Below are 20,378 nucleotides of genomic sequence, written 5' to 3'. Positions count from 1 at the left end.
TGATTTTGCAGTGCATCAGTGGTGGTGCCGATCTATAATGTCGAATCTGATACATATTTGCATTGCAATTAACTACTTTATTAAATCCTGCATCATGCATAAGAGAAGATGTTCCCTTAATCATTCTGTTCAAATGATCCTATGCATTTTCCTTTTGAAATGAGAGCACGCTTGATTTAATACTGCAGAGAGAGAGAGAGAGAGAGAGAGAGAGAGAGAGAGAGATTCACAGTCACAGGGAGGATTTGGGTGATGCTTTCTGCACGCACTGTTCATTTCAGCCCCACGAGCCTCAATCAGAGAGCGGACAGGTAAGATCTCACATGTACTGCACTTTTGCATTATAGCTTACTATAATGTTGTACATCAAGATATTTTGATATACATTACTTGAGTGAGAAAACTATCTGTGATCTAAAAGAATCCAATTAAGAATGGAACGCTGTGGTAATGAGATGCTGTTATTTACTACCTTATTATTATTACCAGAGCCATTATGCTCATTGATGAGAGTTAAAGCGATGCTACAGTTGTTTCTCATTGACTTAATTGCGTTGAGCCTATTATTAGATTATTTACTTATGCGTTATAAAAGCAATTTGGTGTTTCGATCGAATAGTTGCACTTTTAATAAGCCATTGGGGCAAAATCACTTTGATGATGAATCAGAAGAAATTGACGAGTATGAAGAGGTTGCATTGTGATGATTAGAGTGTGTGAATCATTGCATGCATTGCATCAAAGGAATGTGCGTAAATGCATGCATGCATACTCATACACAGACAGGTTATGCATGTAGAGATTTTGGTTTTCTGAACTCAGAATTATGAATGAATTCTGGTGTACGATTAATGTCTTTTATCAGGATGCATCATGCATCATTTACTCTGACATAAGTTGCATCAACAGACTTAGAACTCCAAATTGCATGCCATTACTTTGTGGGGACTATACAGTTATTTTTCCAACTACAGCTGCAAGAGCAAGACAGAAAGAGAGAAAGCTCCATCACTTTTTGAAGAGCTCACTGGATTCCCTTGAGAAAGCGTCTCTTGGAGGGAATATAATAGGATCTCTAGAAGAAGATGGTTCGGCTTGACACATACCGATTCGTGTAAATTAAAAAGAGAAATGGGACACACTGCGCCTGCCGGGGCAATAAACTCCTTCATCACGCGCGGTCTCTGATATAACGATCGAAGAGGGAAGACCCGAGCCCTTACATAGAGATTAACTCGTGCAAACGAGGGAGATATATTTGTACTCAGTAGAACAAGTCCAGTTATGCATATGCACATACAGTTGTCACATACTGTATACTCTTATGCACATGCATTGAAATTCAAACGTGTGGATGCACGAAACTGATGCGCACTGGTCTTTCCCAAAGATGAGTAGAACTGAACAGAACAGAACGGAGCAGAGTAGTATAAATAGAAGGCAGAATAAATGATATATTATTGATGTATAGAATAGAATAGAAAGCAACAGTATAAATAGAATGTAGAAGAGACTATACATTTGAGAATAAAATGCAAAAGTATAGATAGAATAAGGAATGCAGAAAGACTATAAAAGTGTAGAATAGAATGCAACAGTGTAGATATTAGAAAAGCGTAGAATAGACCATAGAAGTATAGAATAGAATGTAACAATGTAGATAGAATATACAATGAACACACTTTAAAAATATCAAATAGAATGGAATGCAGAATATAAAAGTATAATATAGAAAAGAGTGCAACAGTATGGATATAATATACAGTAGAATGTAGAAAAGACAATAGAAATATCAAATGGAATAGAATGCAACAGTATAGACAGAATATAGAATGCGATAGAGTGTAGAACAGACTATAAAAGTATTTAATAGAATAGAATAGAACAGGAATAAGGATTCAGAAAAAAGAGGTGGGCTTTCCTGCGTAATTCATAGTGTTTGGGAGACTTGTGGGAATTTCGGTGGCATTTGTGAAACACCAGGGAAGCAGAATCACACTCAGTTGTATTCACTGCACTTCCTTTGCATTTTCTTGCTTTCCTGTGCATGGTGGAGCTCTTGGCGCATGGAGGCGGCAGATTGCGCAGCATGTGTATCTCGGAAGCGCAACTGTGCAGCCATCCATTCAAGAGTAGAGATGTGGGAGTGTGTAATGAGCATCTTTCACTCTGGCTTGACAGTATGAAATGTTTAAATTGCTTGATCTTTGCTGAAAACTGTGTCATTTATGGGTCATCTGAGCAAACATACAAAGCATATTTTGTTTTTAACCCTATAGGTTACTTGAGGAATGCTTTCTCAGTCAGTATATAGCTGTATATATCTGTAAATATCTGTACATTCAAGTTGTTGTGAAGATCAGTGCACCATATCTCACCTTGATTTCCCTCTCTGCTACTCCAGTCCACAAAGCTGAAGTGTAAAAATCAGTCCGACAGCTCCATTGTCCACAAATAGACACATTTCCAATCACTGTGAAATGTTTTTGGTTGCATATGCAAATGTGAGGAAAGACTGTCTTGATATTTTAATTCAATGAGACAGAAATGAAAGACCCCACCAAACTCCAAATGACTGTGATGTAATTTCCTTCCTGTCAAGACGTCCCAGTCTTTGATGAGTTTGCTTTGTTGCTTGCACATATTGTGTGTGTCTGTGAGTCATGTTTGAATTCTCACTGTACAGCCTCTCACGGTTTTCTTTTCTTTTTAGAGTCTTTTGAAGATGTGAGAATTTTGGAGTTTGATGCCGAACAGGACTTCAACAGTTTTGCATCTTCATGCATGACATGCATGTCATACGTTTGCGCCCATTGAGAAATCCCCGTGGCCACACACTAACTGGTCAGGGGGCTCGACTTAAACATTGAGATGGGCAAGGACATTAATACCCACCTACTTCCCCAGTAGTCCTCAACCACCTGGATTTTTGGACCTATACTTCCTCGCGTTGTTCCCTGTTCCATTTGGATATGGATCGCATACGTCTAAGCCGGATGCAATATCAGCTCCTCCTTTTCCTCTGCTACTGGTTGCCAGTCTCCCTTCAGCGCATAGAGACACCACCACCGGAGTACGCCCACTCTATCCGTCTGGATGGTGACATAATCCTTGGCGGCCTGTTCCCTGTTCATGCCCGGGGTGAGCGCGGTGTTGCCTGCGGGGAGTTAAAAAAGGAGAAGGGTATTCACAGACTGGAGGCTATGCTCTTTGCTATCGACTTCATCAACAAAGACCCAGAGCTGCTGCCCAACGTGACACTGGGCGCCCGTATCCTTGACACCTGCTCACGGGACACTTACGCCCTTGAGCAGTCTCTAACCTTTGTACAAGCTCTTATTGAGCGTGATGGCTCGGATGTACGCTGTGCCAATGGAGACCAGCCCATATTTGCCAAGCCTGACAAAATCGTTGGGGTTATTGGAGCGGCGGCCAGCTCTGTCTCCATCATGGTTGCCAACATCTTGAGGTTGTTTAAGGTAAGCAGACTCATGGCCTAACTTGATCTGCTGGGGTCTGAATAATGGTTTTTTGTGCAGTGTAATGATGAACAATCTGGAAAGCCCATATTTGTCAAACCTGACATAATAGTCAACATCTTGAGGTTGTTTAAGATAAGCAGACTCACTTAGGGACCTGCTGGGACCTGGGATTGGGGCACATACTATCGTTTTTGTAAATGACCGACTTTGCATAGTGTAGTGATTTACAATCTGCACTGGGAACCACAAGGTTGTAGGTTTAAACTACAATGGAGACCGGTCCATACTTGTTAAGACTGACAAAATCATATGGGTCATTGTAGCGGTAGCCAGCTTGGTCTCCGTCATGAATGCAAATCTTGAATGATCTTGAAAAATGAATCTTGATGTTATTTATGGTAAGCAGACTCAACTAATGGCCTAATTGGGGTCTGGGTGTGGGGTGTACACTGCAGCTATTGTGAATTATGGTTGCTGTGTAGTGGTTAACAATCTGGGCTTTCAACCAAAAGTTTGTTTTAAACCTACACTGGAACAACATTTAGAGGCTTTTTAAGGTGAGTAGGCTTGCTTAGGGATCCAACTTGACCATCTAGGGCCTGGGAGTGAGGTATACCCTAGAGCTGCTGTGAATGATGTGTAGTGGTAAACAGTCTGGGCTGGGAACCAAAAGGTTGTAGGTTCAAAACTACATTGGAGACCAGCGCATATTTCCAAAGACCAACAAAATTGTTGGGGTCATTGGTGTGGCTCCCAGCTCTGTTTCTGTCATTTTAGGGGCCAGGAAGTGTGAGGCATGCATTTGAACTGTTGTGTGGTGGTTAACAATCTATGCAGGGAACCACATGGTTGTTGGTTCAATCCTACACTGGAGATCAACCCATATTTGAAAAGACAGACAAGATTGTTGGGGACATTGGTGTGGCTCCAGCTCTGTTTCTGTCATTTTGGGGACCAGGAAGTGGGATTACCCTGTAGTAGTGCAGTGGTTAACAATCTGGGTTGTGAATCAAAAGGTTTATGGGTCAAACCTGTCAAGTAGCAATCCATGCACAGAGCACAGTACTTAACCCCTGTTGCTGTGTTTTGGCACTTTTCCACTGCATGTTATGGTTCGACTCGACTCGACTCTGCTCGCTTTACTTTTCTGAGCTTGCTTTTCCACTGCAGTTAGTGCAGCCTCAACGTGGGTGGGATTATAGGCTGATCATCATAGTTGCGTCACCCCATCCAGCTCTCGTTGGATCCTCTCCTCGGCTACTAACGAGAGGAACGTCTGCACCTCATTTTTATACCACGGCATGGTTTTGCACACAGCCATTTCTTTTAACAAATCGAAAGTCATGTGAACAAATGATACTGCTATTGCTGTTGCTAACTTTAAAACTAGCAGGTTGATGTCCTGTGTCGCAAATCCAGTGACTTGTATTGACGATTCTCTCTGACCAATCAGTGATCTGCAGGGTTTTGACGTCACATTTAGTATCGGCTCGGCTCGCTTGGTACCTCAACTGAGGTGGTACTAAAAAAGTACCAGGTACCAGGTACTATCCACAGTGGAAAACCCCCAAAAAGCAAGCAGAGTTGAGTCGAGTCGAGCCATACCGTGCAGTGGAAAAGTCCCATTTGTGTAACTCAACTGGTAGAGCATGGCGCTAGCAATGCCAAGTTTATGGGTTTGATTCCCATAACCTGATAAAATGTGTAGCTTGAATGCACTGCAAGTTGATTTTGATGAAAGATTTGACAAATGTGTAAATGTTAGGTAAACAATCTAGGGGGGCTGTTCTCTTAGTATGTGTTCTGTAAGTTGCTTGTGCTTTCTTGCTGTATCGCATATTATCAACCCCCCACACCACCCCCCATTATTCTATAAAGTAGATGAGGTCTTCATAACCATGGCTGACCCCAGATAACTCTTCCCTGACTACATTTGGTTAAAATATGTCATAATGTGCAGTGTGTGCATGTTAGCCATCAAGAATCTCAAGGCAGGATGTTTTAAGGCTGAATTTTGCTGCCCTAACTCCATTACAGACTTAATGTATGTCTCTCTGCTCAGCAGGAAGAGCACTCTCTCTGCCCAAATATGATGCTGAAATGAACTCCGCCATTTTGCAGTGCTTGTCGTGAGAAATGAAGGGAAGCAGGGGGCTTGTTCCCTGTCATTATTTATGGATGTAAACAGCTAAAGTTCAACAGTGACAACCTGTTGCAATCTAGTCTTGTCTCAACAAGAACATTGCCTCTAGAAGTTTGACTGCTGGAATGGGCTTTGTATTTCGCACAAGGAGTTATATACAGTGGCCTGTGCACTAGTATAAGTTCGAGTATCCTCTTGACTACAAAGGCTTTTATCTCAATCACCACAAAGTAGTCTAAATAGCACTTCTGGCCAACCACTCATCTTAGTTGTTATAGTAACAGCTCATAGGCATCCCGTGCCAATTAACAACACAATGTTAATGAGAGGCTCTGCTGTTCATGCCACGCTCATTAGCTGACCACAGTTTGGGTGACTGATTCAGGCGTGATATGCAGAATGACCCAGTCGCAGTAAATGATGCTTGTCATGTATTGCAAGCGCAGATTTTTTTCATAACACCCCGTCAACAGCCAGACTTTGATATCAGGAAGGAAATGCGCAAAAGATGATTACAAATATGTTGTCTTAGATGTTGTGCATGTATGTGTGGCTGCGTGTGTGCTGTTTTACTTGCAGAAATAATGCAGGAATGCATGTTTTAAAGTCAGCCATTTAAAGGGCTTTAAAAACCTGTTTTCCTTAGACATTAACAGATATGTGTTACTTATGATTTTTCGTTGAAAGAGGAAATTTGTTAATTTATGGACTTTGGACTATTTTCTTCTGATGGATTTGAACTAAATTATGATTGTTATAGTACTGCTATACCTCATTGGTGTCACATAAGTATTCATGATACCTCATGGCTTATCTTTTGACTAGCATTTTTTTTTAGCCACTTAAAAGCATTGGTCTCAAATACATAGGCTATTTGATAAGTATTTGGTGCAAATGCATGAAAGACAGCTTACACATCTTTACGTGAGAGCTTCTAGAGTTATGGACTGTGGCTGATTTGAAACATGACATGGTCTCACGCTTGGCATCAAAAATCAAATTTAAAGGAGCAATATGTAACATTGAAATCAAGCGTTTAAAATGGGTACTGCAGTCCAAATTCAAAATACTGGAGAGAGTTGTCTCACCCGCCCCCGCCCCCTCCTCCCCAGACTCGAAGCTCACATGGGTTGCCAGGTTGAGGACACGCAACAGGAACGAGCAAACTGACAATGCCAAGCGACAAGCCTTACACTGTAATTTGATCAGCTAATATATACGTTTGCAATGTTTTTATTGTTTGCAAATTATAAACCAGATCATGTGGATTTTTTATAATTCTGTCAATGTTAGATAGATATCTTGCTGGCTTCCATGGCTGCAGCGTGCTGTGTTTGCCCGCTAACTTGTTTCAAATCTGGCAGCCCGGGGTGTAGAAATACTACAGGGAAATGTGCAGTGGGCGGGATCACATAGGCCAAAACACAAACAGAAATTCCGGCCCCGAACTGACATTTCAAAGTAGAATATACTGGCTGTAGCATTGTTTTCGGAGAAGCCAGTATTTCAACTTAGCATGTTTCTTAAATCTCTGATAACATATTATGATAATTTTATGCTTTAGTACAGTAAATATATTACATATTGCTCCTTTAATTTTTGGGTGAGCTATCCCTTTAAATAACATGCTTGAATGTCGATAAGCAGCTGTAAGCTGCAGCAATAATGTTCAATCAAATAGCCACCAAAAAAATTTTATGCAAATTTACATAGTACAATCACATTAAAGAATCTTATCTTATCTTATAATAGTAGACAATCTCCACCACTTACTGTAATTCTTATAGGGCCTTCCTCACCTTGATCTTGAGGGGTTAGACACTGACGTGCAGTGCATCTGAGATGGGACAGGCGGAATTCCCTGTCAGAAGTGTTGTTTAGGTAATCGCTACGTCATTAGCATGCTTAGCTCAGCCAAAGGAGGCCCACAGGCTGTTACTCCCCTGATTTCCATTCCTGTAACGGCCATGGCACACTGCAGGCACAATTCAGATGCAATTCAGTGGGGAGGTGATTTATCTGGGAAGCCCTGCAGGTGAGGTCTCACTGCATGAGATTACTGAGTGCTGTGAAGTTTCTCCAATTGGTGTTTTGCTGGATGCTAGAGGAGGGACTCGCAAACAAATTTAATGCTGCATTTCTTAATATGATTAGCTGACTAGCTTAATGTCATAATGTGCATATACAGGTGCTGGTCATATAATTAGAATATCATCAAAAAGTTGATTTATTTCACTAATTCCATTCAAAAAGTGAAACTTGTATATTATATTCATTCATTACACACAGACTGATATATTTCAAATGTTTATTTCTTTTAATTTTGATGATTATAACTGACAACTAAGGAAAATCCCAAATTCAGTATCTCAGAAAATTAGAATATTACTTAAGACCAATACAAAGAAAGGATTTTTAGAAATCTTGGCCAACTGAAAAGTATGAACATGAAAAGTATGAGCATGTACAGCACTCAATACTTAGTTGGGGCTCCTTTTGCCTGAATTACTGCAGCAATGCGGCGTGGCATGGAGTCGATCAGTCTGTGGCACTGCTCAGGTGTTATGAGAGCCCAGGTTGCTCTGATAGTGGCCTTCAGCTCTTCTGCATTGTTGGGTCTGGCATGTCGCATCTTCCTCTTCACAATACCCCATAGATTTTCTATGGGGTTAAGGTCAGGCGAGTTTGCTGGCCAATTAAGAACAGGGATACCATGGTCCTTAAACCAGATACTGGTTGCTTTGGCACTGTGTGCAGGTGCCAAGTCCTGTTGGAAAATGAAATCTGCATCTCCATAAAGTTGGTCAGCAGCAGGAAACATGAAGTGCTCTAAAACTTCCTGGTATACGGCTGCGTTGACCTTGGACCTCAGAAAACACAGTGGACCAACACCAGCAGATGACATGGCACCCCAAACCATCACTGACTGTGGAAACTTTACACTGGACCTCAAGCAACGTGGATTGTGTGCCTCTCCTCTCTTCCTCCAGACTCTGGGACCCTGATTTCCAAAGGAAATGCAAAATTTACTTTCATCAGAGAACATAACTTTGGACCACTCAGCAGCAGTCCAGTCCTTTTTGTCTTTAGCCCAGGCGAGACGCTTCAGACGCTGTCTGTTGTTCAAGAGTGGCTTGACACAAGGAATGCGACAGCTGAAACCCATGTCTTGCATACGTCTGTGCGTAGTGGTTCTCCCCCACATTTTTGAATGGGTTTTGTTTCACAATCCTCTCCAGGGTGCGGTTATCCCTATTGCTTGTACACTTTTTTCTACCACATCTTTTCCTTCCCTTCGCCTCTCTATTAATGTGCTTGGACACAGAGCTCTGTGAACAGCCAGACTCTTTTGCAATGACCTTTTGTGTCTTGCCCTCCTTGTGCAACGTGTCAGTGGTCGTCTTTTGGACAACTGTCAAGTCAGCAGTCTTCCCCATGATTGTGTAGTGTACAGAACTAGACTGAGAGACCATTTAAAGGCCTTTGCAGGTGTTTTGAGTTAATTAGCTGATTAGAGTGTGGCACCAGGTGTCTTCAATATTGAACCTTTTCACAATATTCTAATTTTCTGAGATACTGAATTTGGGATTTTCCTTAGTTGTCAGTTATAATCATCAAAATTAAAAGAAATAAACATTTGAAATATATCAGTCTGTGTGTAATGAATGAATATAATATACAAGTTTCACTTTTTGAATGGAATTAGTGAAATAAATCAACTTTTTGATGATATTCTAATTATATGACCAGCACCTGTATATATATATATATATATATATATTTTTTTTTTTAAACAAATAATAATAATAATAATAATTATTATTATTATTATTATTTATTAACTTTTATAATTTTATTATACAATAGTAATATATATTCACTCATGCCTTCTTAACTTTAAAACCTTGGGGCTTTTATTTTGGCGGAATATTCCAGGAAGTCATTTGAGTGTTTGTATGTAGCCTAGCTCACAGAAGTTTAAAGGAATAGTTCACCCAAAAATGAAAGTTCTCTCATCATTTACTCACCCTCATGCCATCCCAGATGTGTATGACTTTCTTTCTTCTGCAAAACACAAATGAAGATTTTTAGAAAAATATCTCAGCTCTGCAGGTCCATACAATGCAAGTGAATGGTGACCAGAACTTTGAATCACAAAAATAACAAAGTCAGCATAAAAGTAACCCATATGACTCCATTGGGTAAATCCATGATTCAGAAGTGATATGATAGGTGTGGGTGAGAAACAGATCAATATTTAAGTCCTTTTTTTTACTATAAATCTCCACCTTTGACCAGCCCGACCAGTAGGTGGTGATATGCATGAAGAATGCTAATTGCCAAAAAACAAAGGAAGAAGTGTGGTATGTGGAAGTGAAAGTAGACATTTATAGTAAAAAGTACTTAAATATTGATCTGTTTTTTACCCACACCTATCGCCTTTGAAGACATAGATTAAACCACTGGAGTCATATGGATTACTTTTATGCTGACTTTGTTATTTTTGGTGATTCAAATTTCTGTGCAGTGCTTACATAATACATATTCATTGAAATGCACTGTGAACGCAGACTATATGTTTACTTATTAAACACAGCTTTTATGATTCACAAAGAGACTTTGCAAAAAAGGCATAATGGACTACTTTAATGGTGCTTTTATGGTTCTTTTTGCCATTTTTGGAGCTTGACAGTAACGACCATGACTAACACACAGCACTGGATTTGGATTGGGCTAGTTGGACCAAGACCCCATCCAGTTAAAAACATTGGCGTTGGATCCAATGTCGATTTTGATCAAAAAGTCTACACACATTTTATGCTATTTTTCAGTGTTTTCTATACAATCGTTCATAGTGGCTGCCACAGCATTGTTTCAATATTTTTCGTGCCGGTCTGTGTATGTGGTATCATCAATTTCAGATAAACTTACCCCTAAATGAACTGCAGTTGGTGGCTTTACATGTGATCAGACGGTCTCTTCTTGTCTCAGTGGGAAGTTTGCTAGAATAATCCGCAGTGTGGATCAGACTTTGTGCTGATAGTCAAAGGTCTGACAACGCAAAACACTTTATACATGCACATACTCCTGCTTATGGATTACTGCTGGTGGGATGATGGGTCTGATTGTTTATTACAATGCTTGTTATGGCTTTGATAAACCTTAAACACCTTGAAACTCAATGTCACTGCTGCCTGTTCTAATTTATTTAACAAAATGTTACAATATGAAAGTCATTGCCAAACAGTTGACTTGCATATTCACAAATTCTGTCCAGACTGTACTGCATTCATTGTGCATTCTGACTGACCTTTTCCCAGAAACAGCAAAGCATAGACTTCAATAGTAATGAATTTGTTCAGGCTCATTTGTAATACAAAAGCCCTTGAGAATGTGATTTGTATTGTTTCACATTGACATGTACATTCATAGACCGAATATGCTTGTCATGTAAACAGCACGACGCCACAGAAATAGAAACCAAGAGACTGAAAACATGTTCTGTTGCTCATTGCTTTTCTTTCAGACACACGCTCAGACATTTTCATTCACATACATTTGCAAATGAATAATTTTGAGTGATTTATAAACCATTTCGTCCAGTTCATTGGCAGGCTGGCTGAAAGGAACGACTTTCTCACAAACTGGACTTTACTATGACTTGCAAGCAAGTTTTCCACTACACAAACTGTACACAAGAATGAATGTTCACTATAGACATTTCCATGACTTATACGTTTATATTTACAATTACATTTATTCATTTGGCAGATGCTTTTATCCAAAGCAACTTACAAAAGAGGAAAAACATAAGCAAATCATCTTAATGAGACAGTGGTACGAAAAGTGCCATATCAGAATAGCATTCAAAACAGATTAAAATGCAACAAGGAAAAATTATTATTTGTTTTTATTTATTTTTGTGACTGGTTAAGTGCTCATGGAATAGATGTGTTTTTAGCTGTTTTTTGAAGACAGAAAGTGAGTCAGCTTCACGGATGGTGTTGGAAAGGTAATTCCACCAATGTGGTATGATGAAGCCGAAAGTTCGGGAAAGTGTTTTGGTGCCTCTTTCTGTTGGTACAACAAGGCGACATTCCTTAGCCGACCGCAGGCTTCTAGTGGGCGCGTAGCTCTGCAGAAATGATTTTAGGTGTGCTGGAGCAGACCCAGTGACTGTTCTGTACGCCAGCATCAGAGCCTTGAATTTGATACGTGCATCAACCGGCAGCCAGTGAAGAGAGACAAGGAGTGGTGCAACATGCGCTCTCTTTGGTTCATTAAAGACCAGATGTGCTGCTGGGGAGGCCTGCAATGAGAGCGTTACAGTAGTCCAGTCTAATTATGACAAGTGCCTGAACAAGAAGTTGTGTGGCATGTTCAGAGAGGAAGGGTCTTATCTTCCTGATATTGTAGAGTGTAAATCTACATGATCTTGCGGTCTTTGAGATGTGGTCTGTGAAATTTAGTGTTAGCGATGGTTACCAGATTTCTGACTGTTTTGGAAGGTGTTACTGCAGTTGCACCCAGCTGCACGGTGATGTTGTGTTCAACAGCAGGGTTGGCTGGAAAGACAAGAAGTTTGGTCTTGGCTGGGTTAAGTTGCAGGTGGTGTTCCTTCATTCAGGCCGAGATGTCTACCAGGCAGGCAGAGATTTGAGCAGTCACTGTGGTGTCGTTGGGCTTGAAAGAACACAGTTTTATGGTATTTCCAGGTTTTCTATTGCTGTGGTATTCCTGTTAACTTATTTGTTGAAAAAAGAAATATGACTTTGTAAAGAGCAGTCTATTGGGGTAACAGGTGAAGATCACTTTGCTTTTAGGGAAATTCATTTTTGAAATGTATCTTGTATGTGCAATGTAGTTGAGAGCAAAAGGGGGTCTGGATGTGTTTTAATAGAAAAATATGACTGGATCAACAGAATGTCAGTTATAATTGTGTTGAAACAGGCCAACCATTGTGCTTGTTAAAAGCACTAGTCAGTTACATAAAACACACACACACACACACACACACACACACACACACACACACACACACAGGCTTTTAGGTTACTTGTTTTTCTCATAACAACATGCAGCCACATCCATTCAGCCGTGGTAGTTTTTACACCCAGTTGTGAGTTTTTGCCCAGAACAAATGCACAGTCATATCAGATTCATGCTGAGAGCTAAATTGACGAGTGTAAATGTATTTAAATTTGCTTTGCATCTCAGTCGTAAGTTAAAGACAAAGCAAACTCGTTAATGCGTCGCATTTCAGCAGGAACAGCCTGTGAATTATGAATCGATTTTGCGCGTCATTACTCCAGAAAGACAACAGTTAGATTAAAATGTAATTAAGCAACAGATGCACATGATGTTGGGTTGAGTCAGCCAGACCGTTATCGTTAGTCTCTGTGTTTATGGATAGGTCAGATTCAACCGTGCTCTTCCACGGCTTATTTGGACCACGTAATGTACCACAGCATAAATCACTGGCCTGGCACTGCTGTATAATGGATTGTGTAATGAAGCCAGCATTTTCATAAAATTATTTAGCGTTTCTTCACTTATTGAACCAGCCCTCTTAAGTTAATTCTGCCAGGTTGGTTTTCTTGCATGCTGAAAATCACCGTTATCGACTCTGCTCAGTGCATGAGGCCAATAAAGCTCGGCACCTTCCTATATCTATTTAACTGCTTCTTCTTGGCTGGTTCCATCTGTGCATCAGTGCATGTGTGTGACAGCAATACAGATTTGCAAGTTTTTACTTTAAGTTTTACTCTGGTGTAGGTTTAGGTATAAACATAACCTATGCACAATTGTGAGTGCAGATCAGTTGAATTCTTCATTATGTTGCTTGGTATCTTTACACAACTGAACTCTGCTTTGTTTTTTTCAGTAGCAAAATCTCTACTGGTTTGAAACATTCCTACTGTCACATGCTATATACTGTCTTAGCGCCCATCTCTAACTCTGCCAACACATAAATAAAGCTATTGCTTAAGAACAGTGCTGAAATGCAGTAGGTTTTTAGATGAAAGCACTCAGCGCCCTCCAGGGGCCTCTTTCTCAGCCCGCGGTGAGAGCCTGACACATGGGTTCAGGTTAAAGAGCAGAGAGTCGGCTCTCAGATGCTTTGTTGTTGTGGAGACAATGCAAGGATGAGAGAGGACGAGAAGGCGAGGGGCCGCGGGTGCCACTTCACGGCTCCGCCGTTGATTTCCTCCATGAGAAGAATTAAGAGTGTGATAATGAAGCGAGCGGAGCTGGAGAGATCTCATTATAAGGAGCCACACACAAACAGTCGCACAGGCGGAGTAAACACTGCCATAACTTTAACATATTTGTGCAGCCTCTTGGTGGTTTTAGCATGCATTTCTGACAATGACTACAGCTAGCATCTCTAAATGAAAGGGCAGTGTGATATACTGAATAGTGTCCTGGTAACTGGAGGGTTGTAGGTTTGAGTTGCTTTGGATAAAAGTGTCTGCTAAATGATTTTTTTTTTTAAAGGAGTAGTTCTTCCACATATGATTTCTCTCATCATTTAATCACATTTAAAGCTGAAGTGTGTAATTCCTGCATCACTAGCGCCACCAAACGGAATTGCAAAAATAAATTGTGTTTTCTGAATATGCCCTCATCTGCCGTTGGTCTAACGAAGAGATAGTCCCGCCCCCAACTCACACCATTAGTTGAGTAACGTTGTTGGGGTGGGTCAAAGTGGGTCGCTCTGAACAAACAGAGACATTTTCAAAGCGCCACATAAAGACAGTGCTTACAGTTTTCGAGAAAATTAACCTATGAATGGCATACTGTTAAGTTGTCTTTGCATGTTAAGCTTGGATAGGAGAAAGAATTTTAACACAGAAAAAGTTACATACTTCAGCTTTAAGCCACGTCCACACTAATACGTCTTTATTTTAAGAAACACATTATGTATGTTTACAGCGTATGTTTACGCTTCTCATCCACACTAGAACGGCATTTTCCTCCCCCAAAATTAGAGTGTTTCAAATTTGTGTGTTGTTACCCCTATTACTTTTTTGTTATTCCATGGAACAATAATGGAGAAATTTTGAAGAATGACCCTACAGCGTACAGTGACCATGACCTGTCAAGCTCCAAAAGGAACAAAAAGCACCATTAAAGTAACCCATACGTTATATTGCAAGTCTTTTGAAGCCATACGATATGTTTTCTTCGAGGAACAGAACAAAACATAAATTGTTATTGACTGATAATCTTCCCTTCTGCCGTAGCTCTCAAATCTCATTAAGTTTCAGTTTGGTCATCACACAAGGCTATCGTATGGCTTTCAAAGACTTGGAATGTAGCGCACAAGTCATATGGATTACTTTAATCATTCTATTTGGAGCCCCTGGTCACTGTAAGCTTTTGTAGTATGGAAAGGAGCAGTGTAAACATTCTTCAAAATGTGTCTATTGTGTTCCATTAAAGAAAGAAATTGGGTAACACTTTCTATGAAGCCTGTATTTATAATGCATTATAAGGGTATTCTTAATGCATTATAATGATTCGTGATTCCGCACACCCAGCCCCGAATTAGGCTGATTAAGCCCGAGAGGGATAAGGCCGAACGGACACGGCAGTGCGACAGAGAGAGAGTTACGGACAGCTCTCTGACACCTGTGTGTGTTTGTCTTTTTGGTTAAGTTCATTATTAAAATATTATTTATAATGTCAAGCCGGTTCTCGCCTCCTACTTTCCATTGAACTGTGTTACACAGTTCTTTCACACTTTCAGAAATCTGAATTCATGCATTTTTAAAACTATTTCATAAATATATATTTGAAGTCAAAGATTAATTTCTAATATTCTGGGTGGGCCCAGCACCACCCCAGCCCATCCTTGGCTACACCACTGCTTATAATACAGGCTTCATAGAAAGTGTTACCAGAAATTCGTACAGGTTTGGAACAACATGAAAATTTGTAAATGATGGCAGAATGTTCATTTTTGGATGAATGATTCCGTCAGACAAATAGTAGACATGAAAACAAAAGTAATGCGCAAAAACAAGGGCAGTACTTCCTGCTAAAGAGCTTCTTTAGTTATGATTTTATTAATCTGCATTGTTTAAACTTAGATGTCCAATTGAAATAGGGAACTCTGACTACTACAAAAGTGTTTTAATCGCACACAGTAAAAGTCCATTGGGATGAAGCAGATGAGTGTGAAATCTGGTGCCTGACTGAAAATGACATAGTGATGAAAAGTGCTGGAAGATTTTCTTTGTGTCCACGAGAGACACACTGGTAAACAACAGCATTGACAGATTTGTAGATGGAGTTGTCCTAGAATGAGGTCTCATTTTTGCTTTATGGCTCAGGATAGACTTCACTTCACACCAGCTGGTTTTGAAATCTGTCAGCTCGGGTCCCTCGTTCAATGCAAGTCCATGGGATTCTTTTTGCCTGTTTGATTGTCAGCCAGGCGAGAATCGCTTAGAAATGTAATAGCACATCTCTCCTCGACAAGACATTTTTTCCCTCTTTCCTTCATTTCCAAGACCTCCTCTCTCCTCACCTAAATGATAATATTTTATTGCTCATTCTTTTTCATTCTCTTTGTCAGTGTCAGTGCGGGTGGTAGGTGACAGCTACAGGCGTTTATGTGACCTGACAGCGCGGACTATCTCTCTCGCACTTTCTCTCTCTTTATTCAGTAGGGTAGAGGGTGTCAGTCGCCGATAGCATGAACTCATGTGACCCTCTCCGCACTGCCCCATGAGGTTCATGCCCTTTTTTAGTGACGTCATTAATAAAAGACATGGGAAATACTTTAGCAAAGGAGAGGGGTCACCTACATCCTCAAAGAGCTGGGAATAGTTTATTTGCTGTTATAGATTCCCTTTGGACTCCTGTGGTGTCTAATTAAATAAAAAAAATATATGCAGGTACAGCCAATGTGAATTACTAATCAATACATCAATATACTTCATTTTGTTTTAACAATTTACTATTAGCTGAATGCTAGCTAGCATAAAGTACGTCAGAGCATTTTGTCTGCACGCTCTAAACCCCAAGTACACATTGACTTCCAACTTCCATTTTCATTTCTATTTTGCGCCAATTTCCCAAGAAGTGACGATTTTGTTCAAGAGCACCTTTTATGGTTTTTAAACGTGCCTAATTTTGTTTTAAAGGTCTCATACAATAGATTTACATGCATCCAAGGTAAAAAAAAAAAAAAACACTTTAATTTGCTCATAATTTAAATTGCAGCAATACCTTTTTTTCACAGTGTCACAAACGACTCGTTCAATGATCCGTTCTAAAGGATTCATTCTAAACAACTTTCAGAGAGCCTACTCTGCTCTGATTGGTCAGATGTCCCAGTCTGTTGTGATTGGTTAGTGTAGTGTTTGAGGGCGGTCAAAGCTGTTCACGAGCAGCCAATGAAGACCAGAGGCGTGTTTTTTGTTACCAAATTACGTAGGTTAGTACAGGAAGTAAGTCTGGAATTACTAACGACTCGTTTCAGGTGTTCAGAATCGGTTCTTTCTTTTGGGAGTCAATAACTCCATTTGTCGTTCACTTTGATTTTTGAAACTTTGCAGACTATTTTACATTCACAAACAGTTATATAACACACTACATGAAAGGTAATATTTGAAAAACCATAATAGGTGCTCTTTAACACATGGGATGGAAACGCTGCTTTATTTGCAAATTATAATTTTTTTTCGCTAAAAATGAACTTGCTATTGACTGTGCTACAACAGTGTCACAAAGCAGTTGTAGTGTGCATGTGTCAAACACGATCGAACAGGCATGTGGTTAAAAAGAATATACTTTGAATGGCTAGAGCACATGACTGTGAGCGGGACGTATTAGCGCACGGAAAAACCAAGTGTACCCTAGCCTTTTTTGGGGGGGGGGGGGGGGTGGATTTTTCCCCTTTTTCTCCCAATTTGGAATGCCCAATTCCCAATGTGCTCTAAGTCCTCGTGGTCGCATAGTGATTCGCCTCAGTCCGGGTGGCAGAGGACGAATCTCAGTTGCCTCCGCGTCTTATCATGTGGCTTGTTGAGCGCGTTGCCACGGAGACATAGTGCGTGTGGAGGCTTCACGCCATCCACCGCAGCAACTATGCTCAATTCACCATGAACAAACCACATTATAGCGACCACAAGGAGGTTACCCCATGTGACTCTACCCTCCCTAGCAACCGGGCCAATTTGGTTGCTTAGGAGACCTGGCTGGAGTCACTCAGCACACCCTGGGATTTGAACTAGCGAACTAGCGAACTCCAGGGGTGGTAGCCGGCGTATTTTACCACTGAGCTACCCAGGCCCCAGTATACCCTAGCCTTAAACGTTATATAAGAGTTTAGCTTTCATTCCAGAGCAGGTCTTTCAAAATTCGATACTGATGCGGCTCTTTAAGCACCAGCAAAACGTATTTACTAGAGCTGTCAAAATTAATGCATTAACGCTTGCAATTGTTTAAAATGTTTGACGGTTTAATTTTTCTTTAACTTGATTAACGCATTTACCAATTTGACATTCGATTCTGACATTGTATTTTTATTTTTTTATTTTTTTATTCTCACACGGAACTGTTGCGATGTATCCAGGGACATTACTACACTGCACAACTACGCACACAGCGCGTACTTGTTTATTTCCATATAGAGTGATATAGTGATGGAGAAAGGACCTCTTAAAGGAATATTCCGGGTTCACTACAGCATTTGTGGCATAATGTTGATTACCACAAAAATCTATTTTGACTCGTCCCTCCTTTTCTTAAACTGCTTTCGATTCAGCTCAAGTTGTATTGAACCCAGAATATTCCTTTAATGCTGTTTGCTGTAGAAAACAAACCCAGATGGGACTTGTGACAGAAATCAAGTACTTTGCAGCCTCTGGAGGGTGCAATTTAATTAAGTTCTTCTTACTATCACGAAAATGCCAATTCAGATAAGTATAATTACATGGGCAGTGCCAGCACTAAAAGCAGAACTAGACATCTGCAGCGCTATTCATGTGAAGTTCAAAGTAGTGCTTGACGATGGCGTTGATGTCCTGATGCGAATCATGAATGCAGCTTCACAACTGCCGTAGAAAATTGGATAGCCACAGTCTACGGCTTATTAATATTGTGGAGGATGAGAGATTAAAAGATTTAATGCGCATTGCAATGAATATGCAACCGATGGGGACTAGTTTATTCAATTGGTCAACTTCCCATACACTTAGACATTTAATGTTGCCTAAATTGTAAATTGTAATTGAAATAGTGCATTTCTATCTTTATACTGTGGAAGGCTTTGTTTGTAAAAAGTTAATAAAGAATTATGTTACATATTGTTTTCTTTCCAAAGAGAACACATTTCAGCACTTTCAAAATGTAATCGTAAAACTTTCCAAATGTAATTAATCGCGATTAACTATGAAAAATATGCGATTAATTGCGATTACATTTTTAAAAAATTGTTATTGACTGACAGCACTAGTAGAACTATATACGCATTTAATCCATCAAACACTCCTTTGGATCATTAGCTGCATATTCTACTATGTATTTTGTAGTGTAACTAGTGTGAGTAGTATGTTCACACTGAATGTGCAACAAAAAGTAGAATACCACAAGTACCTGGATGATGTACTGTATGTTTTCAACCTAATTAATGGAGTGTGGAATGTCTTACACTTCATGCACTAAGCGCTTGGGACTTGCCTTACGTAGCGGAAGGGGCGGAGTTACCTATCCACGATATTGGCCTGACAAAACAATCATAACCAATGGTGAAAGTGGCATCTAGTGAAAATTTTGTGAAGACAACACCTTACAAATGTGAGTTGAACGCTTAACCATCACCCCCACACTGTGTAAATATGTACTTTATTTGAGATATAAATGTTGAACTGAGTTTGGTTAATACGCTAATGCTAGCGGCAACACATTGCGTGTGTTTGAAACATCACTTCCGATGCTTCTGTGTAAACTGTTACTGTTCTGTTTGAGACAGTAATACACTTTGAAAATTCATACACTGGAGTGCATAGTGTGAGTGTACATAGTGCTTCATTTGGGACACCCTTACTCCCCAACACTGTTTCAGTGATTTTTAATCCAAGTAAGCATATTTTGGAGAAAATTAGGATGATATTATGACAGGTGCTTTAACAACACATTCAACACGCATGTGTTTCACTGGGTAACATGCCACTAATTACATACGCAAAGTCAATGCACTTTACCCATTCACCATAACTATAGCCCAATTCTTATTAGCTGGCAGCAGCTACCTCAAACAACCTCCTGACCCAAGTAGAAGCAAATTCTAATTAAAACTAGTAGATGAGAGCCTTTCAGAGCATCCAGAGCTCTAATTACAGTGCCAAATAAGAGACTTCTCCGTCTGATGGGAAAGAAGTGTGTATTGATTAAACACGTGAAGCGATGGCCGTCTAGCCGCATCTCTGTCTCTCTCTCGCCATCCCTCTCTGCTGGTTTCCCGATAATGACAATCAGATGGTGAGCAGCGGTGTCTACAGCACACGTCTCATTTCAGTCCTGCAACTCCATTTTAAGTTTTTTCCCCTCTCGGGTTCTCTCTGCCACTTCAGGATTCTGAATTTGCTGGAGAGGAGTTGTAGTGTGTCACTGGGGCAGTGTGGACCGGGCGGGAATTAAAATCGAGGGGTGATGTGAACGGTCAATTGAATAGAGATTATGTGCCTCCATTAAATCACAAATAAAACACGCTTGCGCACTCTCTCTCCTCCTGTGAC

The 20,378-nt window shown here is 40.2% G+C and overlaps 2 protein-coding genes and 1 long non-coding RNA gene across 5 annotated transcripts in view; 2 read left to right on the top strand and 1 right to left on the bottom strand.

Moving 5' to 3' along the window:
- The window catches only part of LOC127436539 (synaptophysin-like protein 1), a 323,805-nt gene that overhangs the window by 61,212 nt on the left and 242,215 nt on the right, over positions 1 to 20,378 (top strand). The gene's annotated exons all lie outside the window — the stretch shown is intronic.
- The window catches only part of LOC127436511 (metabotropic glutamate receptor 8-like), a 219,695-nt gene continuing 199,372 nt past the window's right edge, over positions 56 to 20,378 (top strand). Inside the window, exons 1-2 of one of the 2 annotated variants that reach the window (XM_051690742.1) lie at positions 56 to 311; positions 2,714 to 3,479. In XM_051690742.1, coding sequence (XP_051546702.1) covers positions 2,973 to 3,479 — 507 coding nt within the window. In that variant the 5' untranslated portion in view covers positions 56 to 311; positions 2,714 to 2,972. The remainder of the gene's footprint in view (positions 312 to 2,713; positions 3,480 to 20,378) is intronic. The other variant, XM_051690743.1, reaches the window with a different exon arrangement.
- LOC127436550 (uncharacterized) lies at positions 3,011 to 9,983 on the bottom strand. The gene is made up of 3 exons (XR_007896426.1): positions 9,654 to 9,983; positions 7,425 to 7,600; positions 3,011 to 3,157 (listed from the first exon to the last, which is right to left on the bottom strand). It is a non-coding gene; the product is annotated as an uncharacterized LOC127436550 (long non-coding RNA).

The sequence above is a fragment of the Myxocyprinus asiaticus genome, chromosome 47 (assembly GCF_019703515.2).
Source record: "Myxocyprinus asiaticus isolate MX2 ecotype Aquarium Trade chromosome 47, UBuf_Myxa_2, whole genome shotgun sequence".
Classification (NCBI taxonomy): Eukaryota; Metazoa; Chordata; class Actinopteri; order Cypriniformes; family Catostomidae; genus Myxocyprinus; species Myxocyprinus asiaticus.
The sequence above is the reverse complement of the archived record's forward strand: the minus strand, read 5'-3'. Positions and strand labels throughout refer to the sequence as shown.